Source organism: Chenopodium album, chromosome 27 (genome assembly GCF_948465745.1).
Source record: "Chenopodium album chromosome 27, dcCheAlbu1.1, whole genome shotgun sequence".
NCBI lineage: Eukaryota > Viridiplantae > Streptophyta > Magnoliopsida > Caryophyllales > Amaranthaceae > Chenopodium > Chenopodium album.
In genome coordinates this window covers 32,049,135-32,066,584 of record NC_137860.1, presented here as the reverse complement: position 1 = coordinate 32,066,584, position 17,450 = coordinate 32,049,135, and the positions used below count along the sequence as shown (strand labels likewise).

The following is a 17,450-nucleotide window of genomic DNA, read 5'->3' as shown; positions in this document are numbered from 1 at the left end:
TCAGACCTGGCCTAGTATCTGCTTCACTTATGCAAGGAGGCCCAACAATGTTAGCAATGGTCGAGAAGGAAATTTGTTAGAAAAATCAGTTTTGGATGGGAGAGGGTAAAAGAGTAATCCATAAATAAATTAGTTATGGAGTTTGTTATTTAATTCCTTTTGCTAGCAGCTTCTAGAGTCTGTTGCTTTGCTTCAGTTTTGGGTATTGATAGGGGATTGGGGTCAAGGGAAATGCATGCAAAAATTTGTTAAGAAGTTTGTTGTGGAGAGAACCTTCCTCTCGAAAGAAGGCTTGTATTGTAAGTTACTCTGATTTGCAATACAACTGTCCCTTGCTGCCATTGTTACTCTGTTTTTCATAGCTTTGATTACTTTGTTCTGTGCTAGATCCTAGCAAACTCTTGTACCCGAAAGCACACATGTACATGCGGAGACTTGTCATGTATTTAATCTTGTGAGATGGTTGAGAACTTTATAGGTTTTGTTAGACTCTTGGTTTTGTAATTTTATTCATCGTCCGTTTTGGGTGGCAATTCAGGTCAATGGACCAGGCTTAAGTTTAGTTTCAGGTTGTGTCCCTAAAATAAAAAGGTTAAATGTGGTTGAGGTTTCTCTCAGTAACTCTAGTTCGGGTCAGGGCAAGCCAATTATGTTGCTTTTGTTGCCAACACCTAGAGTCTTTCCCGGATCACAAGAGTCCTCCCTCCTCCCCATATTTTTTAAGTTATACATTGTAAATTTACAAATACCACTTGATTGTTTTTAACTTTTAATTACTCTAATTTTTCAAAAAAACTTTTTCCTCAAGTTCTTGGCAAATTGAACAATGATTTGGAAATGGTAGGGGACCATTTACATGCACTTGTCTTGTATCTTGTGGCATTCTATCCTTTGCAGAATAGATTTAAAGGAGTGTCTGAAAATAAAGGGATGTGTAAAATGCCTTCAAGGGTATTTGTATTCTTCTTACTATAATCAGAAATCCGATTTGATTCGTATACTCTGATTTGAATCTCTTTTCAGGTAAGCTTGTTGTCCGTAATATTTATCCCATGCTACATGGCACAAAGTAGTGCTTGTTGATTTTCAATAGATAGCGCCCACTTTCTAACTATTTGCCTTGATCACCAGCCTATGGTCCTAAGCTCCATCTCTGGAATGAGACCACAGCTGTTGTCAGTTTGTTTGGCATCGTCTTCTTTGTCTAGCAAATCCTGTCACCAGAATCAGATTTTCAATTATGACAGATCAAACATTTTGGATGCAACAGAGCCACTCTAAAATGAAGAGAACTTTGTTTTCGTTCCACCTCACCCCATTTTTCCTCTACACCCCCTCCCCCCTGGCACTTGGCTACAATCCACTAATCATGCTAGCTAGTAGTATATGTTGGAGTAGATTTAGCCATTTTCCAACTCTTGGACCAGTAATAGGGCCTAATCACTAGTGTCAAAACACAGAGCCTTATGCAAAAGCATCCTAACAATGTTATCCTCGGCACGTACTATTGTGGATGGGCTGGTTAAGGTCCAGTGATCTTTGTCTGTTTGAGCACTCATGTTACATCCTTTCTTACTCTCTGCTGTGAAAGTGTGAAGCCTTTCATAAAGAGGGGCACTTTGACTTGTATTGATGCTTGCGAGTAGTTGCGACTGTTTCTTTCTGTACATAAATACATAAAACCATCAAGGGCTAAATAGTAGTGCAATAATTTAAAAATAGATCTAAATAGTAGGGCTAAATGGTATTGACAATTGTAAGATATTTTTGGATTTATATAAAAATGCTTTTACGGAGTAGTATTTTACGTAATCATATTTGTGTACTAGGTTTATTAAAAAAAAAAAAATTAAAAAAAAAGGTGTGACAGATATTTTTTGTAATCGTATCTCTTCTAAATTGAATGTCCCAGCTGCTTAAAAAGAAACTTCCTAATTAACTACTCCGTATGTAATTATGGTCTCTTGTGACAAGGGGTCTCTTTTTCTAAGAGATCGCTGACCTAGAGACCGCCTCTGAGGTGGTTTATAAGGGCTACTTGGACCGGTCTCTTTCACTATTTTTGTAGTTAAAAAAGGGGACCCTAGTTGTAGAAAAGCGGGTAATGTCACTTGACTATGAGTCTATGATAAGTACCTAAGGCCACTATATCAGGTACTCCATGGAAAATTGGCAATCCATAGTGACTAATATTTAATTTGCATGCAGTAGATCGTGGTAAGCAAATTTGCTATGGAATGAAGTATTAAGGCGAACTCCTCAATGACATAAATTAACTAGAGATATAACATTGAATTTATAATGGAATACATAAAAGTTTAATTCCTATAGCTAAAATTGAAGCAATTGGAAATTGGAATTAAGAATTTATTTGTCAAATTCCTATAACTAAAATTGAACCAATTGTAATTGGGTTGGGCACCTAATGCCCTGCCCCGGGGACGGCCCTGAGTGACTAGATAGTTGAAAGACTTTCTACATAATTGAACACCCCCAGAGAGCCATTATAAGAGCTAAGAGGTTTAAATTGGACACCATCATGGTCTTCAACTTGATCATCGTCGAGCCCATACGAGACCAATTGGACACCATCATGGTCTTCAACTTGATCATCGTCGAGCCCATACGAGACCAATCGTCCCTTGTCATCGCCTAAGAAAACCCGATCATCATTTGAAATTCCAAGCACATCAAACTCAGGATCGAGAGTTTGCGTTGCAATTGATACAAGCAAGTTCCAAGAATCTTCAACACCATACTGATTCATTATCCACACCTCAATATTCTGCCTCTCAAGGGACATTGCAAGAACAGCAATGGTCTGCTTAAACACCCAAACACTCATGAAACTGGGGGCTATCTTATTGGGTGGAATTGGAGGTCCAGCCATTACTTTAAAAGAGTGATCTACCATGCCAAATGTTAGGACACCAAATGCTAAAACCTCATCACTATGTTCATCTCTTTTGGCACATGACCAATGACAAGCCCCATGGGTAAAGTTGTTGCAGAATGGGTGTTCAGAAACAATATACGGGAACGCCACGCCGAAACAGTATTGACGATATTCAAGACAACAAACAGTCGTCCACGAATCACTGGCATTATTATAGACTCTGACATGCCAAAGTTCCTCGGGAGGAAACTTATATGTTGTGTTCCAGTGACAGATTACAACAACCTTGTGTTGATGAATGGCGTCATCATACCCGAATCCAAGATGAAACCCTTTTGGGTCGCACACATCATCATCCGAACGTCCACAAATACCGCGATGTAGATCAAGGGGAAACGGGAAGGAAACAGGAGGTAGAATGTGTTTGTAAGATCGAGTGGCGGGGTTCCATAATATTAAGGTACCACCAAGTACGGGAATCAGTCTATGGAATATACAATAAATTCCATTAACAGGGCCTACTATATGAATATCACTAACACATGTTTGAACTCCATCGTAACCAGGGAGAAGGTGGTCGATGTTAGCTCCTTTAAATACCCACCTATTATCATCAACAAAGGGGGGAAATTGTAAGTTATAATCCTCCTCCGATGATGATGATGATGATGATATCGGCTTGGTCAAGGTCGTAATACCTTGAATATAATATTTGCCAAAACAAAACAATCGAGATCTACTCAATTCATTATAACGACAGATAAAGGATGGCTGTCTAGTAATAGAATTCCATCTTTTGCAAACGCTCCTGAATCGGAGGATAGATTTTACTGGTAATCGTACAAGGATTTCTGCCTCAACGTCGTCCGGTATAAAATTTGGCTTCATTATCTATTGTTCTTGTTTCGAATCTACCAGTATTTGGAAGTTAGGTTATTGATTTGATGAATTCTGATGGCCTGGGATGGGAGTTTTTGTATAGGTAAACCAACCCAATCCGTGCCCTTTTAGGTCTATTATATATAGATAAACCTAATTAATTAATTAATTAATAATTATAGTATATCTTTTTAATTATAGGCTGAAATTTAAAAATTGATTACCTACCAATCTACCATATACCTCAAATTTTTAGGTCACGTAAAACTTGCTCCCCAATTTTACATTTCTCTACAAAGGAGGAAATTGTTTCAAAGTTGATGACATATTAGGAATACATATATATGCAACCAAAAAATAATTAAGAATACATTTGCAACCAAAAAAATAATTAAGAATAACATTTGCTACCAGAAACATAATTAAGACTACATTGAATAATATGTTAAATTAATAAAGGGACAATAATTAAATTTATTAATGATTTTAAGGAACAATAAAGTAAATACTCTATTATACTAATAAAACTTACTCATACTAAAATTAGTACCCAAACCCCATAACTACATAAACCCAAATCATTCACTCCAACTTTTTACAAATTTTTAGCGTCTTTTAATAATAAATTATAAATATGTATAATGGAAACAATAAGATTACACAACTTTACCAAGAAATAAGATTATTAATATAAATTTTAAATATACAACTAAATATAGGTTTAAGAAAGAAAATTACCAAGAAAGTCATTTACGAAAAATGTAGTACAATCGGACCACCCTTGGAGATCGGAATTGATCTCAAAATCGGTTGCACCTCCAACAATTTGGTTTCCAAGTGCTTCTCCTTGGGACAATAAGCTTTTTTTTTTAGGAAATTTTGACAATTACCACATTCTGTTATATCCATTTTAGCAATTACCACCTTTTATTTTTTATTTTTTATTTTTTTTTGAAAATTACCACCTTTGATTTTCAAAAACATCAAAAGTTACCACCTTCTTGTCTCCCAACTACCACATGACGTCATTTTGGGCTTATTCTTTCCCTTTCTACCCTATTTCCCTCACATTCCTCCATTGTGAACTGATGCCCGTCGTTGCAAGAGGATTGGACGTAGCTTGGTTTTTTCTTGAGGAAGCCCCAGTTTCTCATGGTGAGAAACAAATTTTGTTGCTCACGTGGCATTTTTTTTAAATAAACCAACAACTTTATTCAATTATTTAACTGTGAAGCCCACAATAATGAAAAAGTTGTTGATTTATTCACAAAAATGCCCCCGTGAGAAACAGTGAATTTCCTGTTTTTCCGATACAAGTAGGTTGTTAAAAGGAAGGTGATTAGAGAGGCCGCAGTCATATGGACAGTAGATATGCACTTGGTTGAGGAATTCACGTCTAATGTTTTGTACTGTAAAAATAAGTTGATTAAAAAAAAAGCATTTATTTGCTCTAACAGTTCAACTTTCTTATTGACAAGCCGTGCTCAGGGGTTGGCCGACAAGTTTGTAAAGCAAGCTGCGTGCATAATAATACATACATCAAAGTTTTCTTTTTTTTTTTTTTTTTTTGGATCATACACACATTATAGTACAGGAAATTAGCACCATAGCTAAATAATGAAATAATCTATTATTACTGCTAAATCATCGAAAAACGAATCTTTAGACTAGCTGATGATGCTTATTTTGCTCTTCTAACTTGATTTTTACTTATCTTAGACTTAACTGAACCTATGTGAATTTTTTAGAATTGATTTTAGTTGTATAAAAACTTAGTTAGCCCTTATTAAAATTATTTTAATAAAATATGTGGATATAAGCTGAATAGAAGTTATAGAACATCACCTATTTTTTATTTAATTACAAATATTACCGTTTGAGCTTTTACATGACTATTCTTTTACCATATTCAATAGTTTTTCAAATTTAGTGGTAGTTTTTTTTTACCAAAGAAGTTCCAACACAAAGGAATCAAATTGTCCCCATAAAGTAGATATTTATAGATCGTCCATCTAATGCAGGAACTAATAAAGCTTAATTGGCACAACTTTGTTTGTAGGCCAATAAGGGCATCTCGTCCATGTTCATTGTCAACACCCAATCTAACATAATATGGATGAAAATCCAGCTTTGCACTATACTACTCCTATGATAAGCTTACTGTTTATCGGAGCTAAAATTTCCCAAAAGAACTATCGAACTCAGGAAATCATGGAATCAGCACTTTGATTCAGATATATGTCATGAGTAAAAGAGCTAAGTCGTTGACTGTTAAATACTTCGTATACAAATAGTGCAATTTTACATGAAGTTCTTATTCTCAGTTCGTTCCCACATATTTCTCCAAAAAAAAAAAAGTTCCCACATAATAAAACATGTTACTTTTCATTATCAACCAAATAACTAGTTCAATAACAAAGAATAGAACCACATGAAAAAAAGTACACAAACTCGTGTTACTTGTATTCCCGCCTTGGGAGTCTGGGGAAAGTGGGAAGAGTAACAAGCAATAATTTCCAAAGGGAAAAAAGGCAAGTACAAGTGGTTCTTAATGCTTCACATGCAGGTGGCCACTTTGTTCATATGAGATCTTCCAAAAAAACCCTACATTCAACTCCCACAAAGATAGTCTTGTTCTTGTAAAAGGACAATACCATAAATAGTAAGATAGCACTCAGATCAACTTTTCCCAATAATATTATCATCAAGGGACAACTTATTCCACAAAACGTCAAAATAATTTTAGTTATTTTTTTATTCATTAATTATTTTTTTATTGGAACATCAGAATAATTTTTTTACTATTAATGATGAAACTCAATCGCCCAGCTTTAATCCACTTTATCTCCTTCATTTAAGCCAATAACCTACAAAAATTTATTAGAAAGACTTCAACTTTTTTTTTTGGGTGGTATCCATCTCATTGGACATGACATGAGATGATGGAAAGATCACATCATTAAGACATGAAAGCCTATTATGATACTCGTTAGTAGTTACCAGGATATCCTGCTAATTAGAGAAAAGAATAATCCATATGATAATGGCAAATGCTATGTCCACCCAAAACAAAAGGATCTAGGGACTCAAACCTAGAATAATTGATTATGAAGGCTTTTTTTCGATTCACTAAAGTGAACGAATCTGAAGGTAAAGATTGATACTTTGAACATTTTTTTCTTAAGTCATTTGTAATTATATAATCACACTATAATTTATGACAATTTCACCCCTCCCCCTCTCGCTCTTAGCCCTCCATCACCATTCACCACCCCTAAGCGACAATTGACCACCGCCAGCCAGCCAGCCACTACACCCAACAAAACCAACCGATACTTCCAGCACATCCTTCACTAATCACCACCACTCCCACGAACAAGTTCCAAGTACTATGGCTCCAAGAATAAGGGACTAATACGAGGAGGATTATACCGTACTTCTAATCTTATCTTCTTAGACGTAAGAGGTAAAAGAGCTTACCGCTCTTTCAACCCCTCATCCTCACAAAATACCTTCTCTGCTCCAATCTAGTTAGCAGATTTGGCCTTTTAGGCTTTCAGCCAGTGAAAGAGTTGCCCAGAGTTAAGTTCCAAGTACTAGTACCAAAAGTCAGTACAAGACATTTACAGCAGTACAAGGGATATATGGTACTAGGTAAAGCTAAGTAGAGCACAAACTTAGTGGATTTACTAACAGACAGCAGGCAATTGAGTCCAATAGTAAGAAACATGAAGTTGTCAGTTGATAAAGTAGTTTGTAGGATAGTCAACTAGTGTTCCTTTTGGCCTACCTTTGAAGTGTAGAGTGCCACTTAAAGTTGGTATGATTTGATATGATCCAAGAAAGATACATTAAGGTGGGAATCCTAAGCTCGACATTAGCAACTGTTTCACTGACCTGAGTATTGTCTTCTGTCCTACCAAAACATCACTATATGGGTCCTATCTTCTTACTTCAGATAATATTTCTAATCTTCCCTCTCACTTTCTCTAGTGTTATACCTCCTAACTCTCTCTTTCTATCTCGCTCTAGCTCGCTCACTTCTAGAACAACTCTTCTGTTTAATACTCAGCAAAACAACCATCAGCGAAAAAATTTGATCCTGAGGGTTGCAGGATATAAATATGATAGTTCAGAGTGATATAGCAACAGGGTTAACATCTAACCAAGATCAAGCTGACATGGAGGAGAGCAGTCAAGGGTGGCTAAATCTGGGTTTGACAACAAAGCCGGCTTCTATAGCTGACGAACTCAGTTCTTCAAGACCGGTTCCTGCTAAAATATTCTCATGTAACTTCTGCATGAGGAAGTTTTTTAGCTCACAGGCTCTTGGGGGTCATCAGAATGCACACAAGAGGGAAAGGGGTGCAGCAAGAAGATTTCAATCTAAAAGGATGATGTCGATGATGGAGTTACCTGTTAGCTCACTTATGCAACGATCACTAGGTGTGCATCCCCATTCACTGGTACACAAACCACCAAGAGAAGATTATCCATTTGCTGGAAGATTCAAACACTCAGATATAGGAATTGCCACTCCTTGGAACCAGTTAATAGCTGACAGCACAACAGATGTGCTGTGGCCTGGGAGTTATCGCGTGAATTTGCAACCAGTTGAACAGCAACCAGAGGAATTGAAGCTTGATTTGAATCTCCGGCTCTGAATGACTTTCAACTTTTCAAGCAATCTTCCTTACCTTCACAACCCAGGTTTTTAATCAAGCATCAAGGACACGACTTTAAGTGAACCAAGCCTCTGCAATTCCAAGTCCAGGTTTACAACTTCCCAGAGTAAGATTCAGAGTGGTCCTACCTCCAAATACTCGCAAGTGTTAACTGTACAAGCTTCCACTTGAATATGAACAGCGTGATGCTCAATAATTATAGATATGCTGAAGTACTGTAATTTACATAATCAAATAATGTATATGAAATTTATGCATATAAAAAAGCCAGTTATCCTTAAATTCTCTTCTTTACTTTTTCATCCTCAACATGATCATCTACATGGTTAGTCATATCTGAAATGATCAAAGGACAACTTTTAGGAAGAACACAAGTCTAGTTCTGGACTTCCCAGCGGTTGCTCAATAATAACTGTTTCAAACTTTCAACAGAGAAACACCTCGACTGTAATTCAACTTAACTAAAGAAAAATAACCATCAAGGTAGTTTTCTCGCTAAACAGCTTTTTTAGGTGTTTCAGAAGTAGTCCTTTAACTGGTGCAGACCAATCGAATGTATGGCTGCAGTATGTGAATGACTAGATCTCCACCCCCAAACCGTCTACAGACAGGCCAATCGGGATCCTTCCAAATTTTTTGTGATTTTTAGTTATCGTGTGTATCCACCCAATATATTGAACAGATGCAACCAGACTAATTGAAAAGCCAAGATGGTCAAACACACTTGCACACAGTTCACATCAAAAGTCATCTAGTTAAACTAGAGGATGTAGTTGTAGGAATCATCACATCAAGAACTAAAACCACAAAAGTCTCATAAAGAGGGGGGGACTACAGGTCGGAGAAAGGCTTCTTTTTCAGAAAAAAATCTAGCCTTAGAAAGGACAACTGCATAAATTCCTATACTTTTCATGTGTTTGAGAAGATAATGCAAACTGCAAAGTGTGAAATAAATAGATGAAAGTTATTGCCGATAATTGACCAACAATATCTCGCATGGTCAAGGACATTATACATGCCAAGCCTTGAAAATTTGTTTGAAAAAAAGACACATGAAAAAGTAAATAATCACCACGGAAAAAACTACTGAATGTCATAACTCTCTGCAGAGGGAGGGGGTTGAAAACCAGGAAACGCACTCGGCAGAGTCAAGCACACAAATGACAAGGTTACATAAATCACTCAAGCTCAGATTCTTCCACAAGGAAAAGAAAGAGTGCCACAATGTTAGAGTCATCTTTAGGTAGTCTAACTAATGTCAACAACAAGCTTGCAATCCCAACAGCTAGGTCTAGTTGCTGGTGTTATTGAACTCAGATATTCGGCTCAGCCTCACATGAAATCAGAATAATATTACTTGTATATAGATAAGATGTAAGAATTTAACTTGACTCCAGAACTAGTTTGTATACCAAGGTGGATTATTGCAAATTTTCAAGAAAAAAAGTAACCAACATATATTCCTTGAAAAAGTTTATTTTTATTAAGGTAAGCTTAGGGCCCACCTATGTTACTTGGAGTCTTTCACTTATATATATGTTGGATCCTCGGTATTCCGAAAGTTTTATTTATAAAGGTAAGCTTATGCCACACCTATTTTACTCGGAGTTTTTCATTTACATCTACAATGAATCCTCAATATTTCGAAACAGATAGACAATCGGATTTTAAAAACTTCATTTTGGGACATATTCATGAATTCATAACTTATTTATTTCTTCACAAAATAGTCGAGTTGGACATTGTCACATTGGACAGGTACTCATTTCTAACATGAGTACTCAAAGCCAAGTAGCATAGGTCAATATTAGGTCCCCACTTAACTCTATATACCGGGTGAGGGATGAGATCATAGCTTACAACCACCTTTGATCACCATCTCCCTAAGAGCAAGTCCATTGGTTGCCAAGCCAATGGCGGTCATCAATATTTAATACATATCTCTCTCTTCCACTTCATTCATGCCCAATTCTCATACACATCTCTCTCTTCCACTTCATTCATGCCCAATTCTCATACACACTTGCCTCAAAAAAAAAATTCTCATACACACTCATGCCCATATACCCTCATTGGTTGCCTTAGTCATAAGTACTTTCTTTTTTATACTTTTACTCTTATGCACATAAAACACTAAAAAGAATATTTAAAAAAAAAAAAAAAAAAAAAAAAAAAAAAAAAAAAAAAAACAAACAAACAATTTAGGCCAATTATAACAAGACAAGTGGTGCACCCTCATCTTTTTCCCACCTTTTGCCAAAGGTCATGGCCATGACCAAGTCATGGCACTTTCCTCTCCAAAAATGCTATTTATGTATTTTATAATATTATCATCTACTCTCCTCATGCCCATTACAAAAGGGCAATATAAGACTATGCTCTTAAGTGGCGAGAATCAAAACCATGATTAAAGTCGTGGAACGCAGTGAAATCCATTGCCCCCTCAAACAATTTTAGTTCCCAACAGAACCAATACAGAGGTGGAACCTTAGTTTTATTTGTTGAAGGCAGCCTAGAATACCAACAAAGCATTGCCACTATGACAGCTTCTGTTTGGTTACGCAAATTGAAGGCTTCAACTGGTCTCAGTTCCGAAGTCATTTCAAGTACATGGCCATTATAAATTTATAAATGCACCTTTGATGCCTTCACGTGGTATTATAATGTGCTTACCAAGCAGACAACCTTCCATGCCTCCATTAATGAACTCTATAGCAAAATAAACATATACGACTTTAAATGCAGAAAGAAATTCTCATTCAGAATTGCAACATTATGTTAGATGGGTATAAAAACAATTTCATTCCATTTCAGATTCAGTCAGTATACTAGTGTTATGAATAGCCGCTAACAAATGAATGTTACAGCCTTACAGGTTGGTAGTCTTGGTATTGAATATAAGCTTTTGTGTTTTATGCTTGATGATAGGGAGCCTCTCGCTGATGATGTTTGGATCATTATATGAAGCAACATCAACTGGATACCCTTTCTGCAAGATTAAGAGGGAAATTAATACGAGGGCAAAACAGTTGCAGAAATCCATTTAAAGCAGTAAATAGACAGTTAAGGCGTTAAGGGATAACACAGATACTTACTGCAGCCAAGGCACTGAATGAACACTCTCTCCAGCAGCTTTCCCGAAGAACCACAGGGAATGAGTTTTCTCTAAAAACACAATGCAGGCGCGTGTCTCGAAGTCTCATAAGCACGCCATCAACTCTTAGCTATATGGAATTTAAATTATGTCTAGATAAGTATGTAGATTGTAGACAGATGAAGCAACAGATGAGAGTAGATCAGTATGCTCCCTATATCTAGTACAATTATTTTGCATCAGTACAAATAAGCATGGGTGAAGAGGAAAAGACTCGAGCAATTGTCTTATAACTAATATCCCAACTAATTTTCTGTGTATTAACAAGTCAGTGAATTGATCTCTCAGTCAAGAATCTAACAGAACTATTCTTTTCAGTTGCATGGGTAAGAAACATACATCTACTTTTTTTTTTTTTTCCTTTGAATAGTACATAAATCTCCTCCTCCATACCAAAAGTGTTATTAGAAACACATATGGACAATAAGAAAGATGATAAGAAAGGAAAGGAAGATATAAATTTCAGTACTCACCCAAAATCTTAAGAGAACAAACCAACCACTTGGCATAACTCTCTGCAGAAATAAATACTCAGTCCTCCATGTGATCAAGGAACATACAACAATTTCATAATTTAATCAAAACATAAAAAATGTCAGAATTACCACTTTAGCAGTCAAAAGTGATACTCCATTGTCGGCTAATTCATCTTCATATAAAACCACCTGCTCCAAATGAAGAGAAGCATTAAAATAGAGAATAATACGAGCACATATTTCATAGCATTAGAGAAGTGCTGAAGGATTCAAAGGTTGAAAGGAAGTTTAAAGATACTCAGAAGAGATCATCTAGTTTAACTTTCTAAAGAGATATCTTAAAAGTGTGGAGACAACAGTGTGTTTAAGTATAGATCCTAGTCAGCAACCAAAGAATAAGAGCTCGAATTTTAATGTAGTATGATGCAATCCTTAGAGTTTTCGATGTAAAGCAACATATACAAAAAGCTAGTGCATAGAAAGGAGAAAGTATGTAACAGTGCATTAATGAGTCAAATTAGAACATAAAGGAAGAGAAGTGAATAACCAAAGAAAACAATGTCATTTAGTGCACCATATGAAAAACAAGATACACGTGAAAACTTGTTACAAATTATATGAGAGAACTGTCAGGCATTTATAACAAGAACATAATTATATTTTTCTGTCATATTAGCAAGTAGCTGTTATAAAAGATAAAGGTGTGTGGAGTTTATAAACGCTTTATCACATGCGGACCTCGACCAAATAATGCACCATTTATGAAGATTGATTACATCGAGACAGGTACAGAAAGTCTCGGTTGAACTGTTCAAGACAAAACAGACAGATTCAATATCCCTCTATTGGTAGTTTATAGTTGCTTTATCAATACTAACCTCATCATAAAACAGAATGGGTTCTTTCGAAGCCAGAGCCACCATATCAATCTTCTCCTCACAGTCTTCCCAACAAAGGCTAGGACCACCATCTGAAATGTCCCCTCCAACCTGTTTTGCATAACATTCAAACAAGCCACCATTACAATCAATGCAAAAATCAAAGAACAAGTTTTTTAAAATCTTAAATAAACGAGAAACAAATTTCAGCCTGAAAATCACATCATAAGAAATACACATGGAGTGGAATATGCACAAGAAAAATGGACAGTTAAAATTAGAAGCAAACAGTGGGAATCTTTAGGGAGCCACACCTTTTCACTATCTGTGTCAACCTCTTCACTCCCACAATAAGGAGTTGTGAATGTGTAGTCATAGTCCAATATCACCTGTTGAAATGGTTGGCTGCAAAAACATAATTCCATGCAACAGGGTTAGACTTCACTATAACAATTGGCAATATGAAGCCAATCAAATGTATTGCTACAAAGTAGTTATATGTGATAGGTCAATCAAGAGCATACACATTCAGCCAGTAGCCCAGCACTGGACAGTAAATAATTATATATTTATATACACAACTTCTATCTATATTTAAAAAAATTACTTTAACCCAGCTCAAAATGAATTTCACCATTTGTTTATAAAGCTTGTCAATATCACTCGTCATAAATGAGTAACTTTAAAGAAAAAAATCATTTCAGATTCACACTTTGGAACACAGACCAATTGCATTACATCCCACCTTTTCCTTTTTCTTTCCGGGTGAAGGAATGGGAGGGGAGGGATGATATCCAATGGAACGGCAGGAAATCATTCACATGCAAATTTTGGCCACATTAAATATGTCTATTAACTTCCTTCAACCTTTAACATATTCCTTTTGGCCACAAGCAATTTGGCAGAGTAATTTAACAACAAAAGTTGTATTTTGTTGGCTTCAAGTGACTTGAATTGAGCAAGCTACTAGTTTACTAATTCAAGAAACAGAGAAGATATTTTGTTCACTCTGACTTTGAATCAAAATTATTTACAGGTTCCAAATCAAGAGGCCATGTAGAGTACTCTCATGAGTCACAAGTCATGAGCATGTTTATGTTTAGCGTAGGAAGGACGAAGAAGCAGGAAAAAAGATACCCCCCCCCCCCAACAAAATTCTGAAGTGGCCTTTAAGCCGAGTGTACCATGTTCAAGATGTGTAGGGGAAAAGGACTTCAACAACAACCCAAAAAAAAAAAAAAAATCATCATATACAGGTTCATTTACGAGATAAGGGTGGAATTTGGAGCAGAAAGGTCATTGGTTATTATACCAACTTGTTAGCTTTGTGATTTGAGAACATTCAAAGAAATGTCAGAATATTTCACAAGCTTCCTTTTGTGTTCGCACAGCCAGGGGGTTTCAGATACATTCTCTTTTAGGTCTAAGAGCACAATGGACAGGTTATCTCACACAGATAGTTTTGGAGGTAAGACATGTAATTTAGAGTTGTAATCGGCTTCTTGATATAGTTACTTATAGCATTCTCATTACAATAAGTGAAACATATGACAGTGACAAAGTGCAAAAGCAACAGACCAAAGGCAACCACAAGTACCGAATACGAGAGAGATCAATGACAGCAGGAATACAGAAGAGGATACTCAAGTAGAAGCAACACAATGACCATTGATCATAATGTTTTTCCTAAACCAAAAAATAGGGGAAAAAACATATACTTTTCCAAACATTTCAAAAGACGCCCGGATAAAAGAAAAGTGGTTAAAGTGGATAGTCAGCACCTATTCAAAAGTTGGGCTGACGTTTACTATGATTGCTCATCATTTACCGAGCATGTTATATTGAAATGTTATGTCTGTTAGGCATGTAATGATACACGAGACCTCAATTTTAATAATTCATTCAGCTAACCTTCTAAATTTCCATTTTGCTGCAGCAGGAACTTCAACTGGTGGTAAGGCTTCTTGCTTCCAGCCAATTAAAGCATCAAATGCATTGAAATGAATTTTAGTACCACTAGCTAAATGCTTAAGAATTAAAGAGCTATTTCCAAATATCATCTCAGGAAAGTGAGTTGTCTTTAGTTTTTCTTCCCAACTGCAAGTACAAAATATAGAACCACCAGAGCAAAGTTAAATAAGGGCAAGGAACAAAATACATATAGCGCTGAGGTAGTGATTAAGATCAAAAGAAAGGATTAGTTGCAAGTTAAGTACGCACACACGCTGACATGCATAGAAAAAGGTTAAGAGACTGGCACTAGTGGCACACCATAATATTGAGAAAATTTTCTGACATTGACTCTCCAACTACCACGACTCCCATGTCTAACAGTGGATCCAAAATCTCAAACAGATACTTGTACATTTATTGGTATGATCCCTCAAAATACTTAAAATGCTAATTAAAAAACTTTATCATCTGTGTCATGTACTTCAAACGAGTCTGACAGTGCTGAAAGGTCGGTGAGACGGTTAATTTTTCTTACAACACTTCTGTTAAATTACAAATCTTCCAAAGAAACAATTCACACTTTCAATCCAGCACAACAGGTAGGATAAGCATGACTAAATGACTCAAACATCTTCCTCACTCAAAAAATTCCCGGCAGTATATTTTTAAGCAGAAATCTGCAGCATGTAGCAACAAAAGATAAGAGCCCTTTCCTTTTTACTTTTCTGGATGAGAAATACATAAGAATGCCAAGGATTTAAGACTACTGAATTCCCAGCTATAAGCATCATGCTAAACTGCATACGGCATGACCAATCATCAAAAGTTGGCCAAACCCATACACAAGTTTAAAAGATCAACAAACAAAAAGCTGGTGCTCAGCTTCCTACTATTTCAAACTAAATAACTATAAGTTTGAAACAAAAAAGTTGTTTAAATTGCTAACAACAAAAACCCGAATTAAGAAGCAAAGTGTTGACCATAACTAATACATAGTAGCACAATTCATGTTTAGTAGATATATAGAACCCAACTGAGTGATAGGAAGTCTTAAAAAAACCTACAGGCCAGATACAAAATTCTCTACCGTGACGTTTTCTTTTAGATTTTCAAAGCATGTCACAATGAAGAAAAGCCCCGGTAAAATTCCACACTATACACAACTCCCCAGTAATGTAAACGGTGCAATCTAATTAATACTTGCACTTCTTAGAATATGGTACAGTGACTAAAAGTGAATGATAAGTAAGTGATCAAAGTTAGAGTAATGATCACCAAGATCATACATGATGTTACTTCTCTCATAAACGAAAATTTTCAAATTAGCAACAAATAATCATCAAAGCACATTTCGTATCGTAGTTCATACACTTATTACAACGAGATACCTAGGTTACTCTGATTCAGGTAAGTTTCCAAGTTTCTCCAATTTCCAGAGGATCCAACAAGAGAAGTCGAGGTAAATTGAAGAGTCCAAGTTGCATAAATAATTATCAAAATCATCAGAATCAAACTTAAGATTCAGCAAGAACAAAGCGTACAAAATCAACCTAAAAAATAGATATAAAATACCCAGTCCTTAATTTTCGACGATGCTAAACAATTAACCTAAAATGTAAGTCAATAAATTCATCAAAACTAAGATAATTTCAAGCTGTGACCAAAATTCCAGAAAAAAATGTAAAAGTGAAATGAAAACAAGGAATTATAGAAAGAAAAAGAGGTAATACATACAGTTGAAGTTGAGGAGAAGTGAGGATAGAGCGCTTGGAAGTCTCGATCTCCCAGCCGTGAATACGCAACCCTCGGCGTCCGTCGGTCAAGGCGGCGCCTCCGGCGGCTTTGATCTCTGCCTCGTCGATCTCCACCTCCATTGCCGCCATTGTTGTTGCTTTTTTTCTGTTTCCGGTGTAATTTGGGGAAGAACAATTTAGTGTTTTGGTTACAATTGTCAAAGAGGGTTTACTACTTTACATTTCAAGCGTTTGGGTAAAATTTTTTTTTTTTTTCTTTTTTTAATAAGAGTAACTATTTCACCATCTAAGCTAATTATCAAGTGTGTTATCAATATGTAAAAAATAAAAAATCATATAAGTGCAAACCACAAGGTTCTATTAAAAAAATATATAATTAAAAAAAACTCAATTTTAGTTTGACAATGATAATTACAATTTTAAAAAGTCTTTTAAAAAATTTATTGATTGCACGTCTACCACAGTAGCAACCTGGGGCAATACCCGGGCTATTCACTAGTTTTTAATTAAAAAAATATGAGTTTTCTTTTTTCAATTCTAAAAATCGGTGATATACTGAAAATGTTATAAAATTTGTAAAAATATAAGTACTTTACTACTTTGTATTTATCACGTGTCAATACGTGATTAATCCAAAGAGTTAAAGATAAAAATAAACTAAAATATTTCCAAACCAACAACCACCTGCATAGGTGGCCTCCCTTCTCACCGCCCCAGCCACGCCCTCCCTATCCCCAACGCGCTTGAAATAACCCTCCTCCCTCCCCCAACCTAA

The 17,450-nt window shown here is 35.9% G+C and overlaps 3 protein-coding genes across 3 annotated transcripts; 1 reads left to right on the top strand and 2 right to left on the bottom strand.

The window, feature by feature from the left end:
• Positions 1 to 1,124: 1,124 nt before the first annotated feature.
• LOC145620068 (F-box/kelch-repeat protein At3g23880-like) lies at positions 1,125 to 3,784 on the bottom strand. The gene is made up of 2 exons (XM_081674718.1): positions 2,492 to 3,784; positions 1,125 to 1,214 (listed from the first exon to the last, which is right to left on the bottom strand). Exons 1-2 carry the CDS (start codon positions 3,782 to 3,784, stop codon positions 1,125 to 1,127), a joined length of 1,383 nt encoding a protein of 460 aa, XP_081530844.1.
• A 3,977-nt stretch (positions 3,785 to 7,761) lies between these two features.
• Positions 7,762 to 8,736, top strand: LOC145619340 (zinc finger protein 7-like). The gene has a single exon (XM_081674016.1). The coding sequence runs from the start codon at positions 7,900 to 7,902 to the stop codon at positions 8,437 to 8,439; it is 540 nt and encodes a 179-aa protein (XP_081530142.1). The 5' UTR covers positions 7,762 to 7,899; the 3' UTR covers positions 8,440 to 8,736.
• Positions 8,737 to 11,122: 2,386 nt separating this feature from the next.
• Positions 11,123 to 16,858, bottom strand: LOC145619336 (TIP41-like protein). Its single transcript, XM_081674012.1, has 8 exons — positions 16,656 to 16,858; positions 14,880 to 15,065; positions 13,283 to 13,373; positions 12,969 to 13,079; positions 12,220 to 12,279; positions 12,088 to 12,129; positions 11,556 to 11,684; positions 11,123 to 11,449 (listed from the first exon to the last, which is right to left on the bottom strand). The coding sequence occupies exons 1-8, from the start codon at positions 16,802 to 16,804 to the stop codon at positions 11,330 to 11,332; spliced, it is 888 nt and encodes a 295-aa protein (XP_081530138.1). The 5' UTR covers positions 16,805 to 16,858; the 3' UTR covers positions 11,123 to 11,329.
• Positions 16,859 to 17,450: the final 592 nt, after the last annotated feature.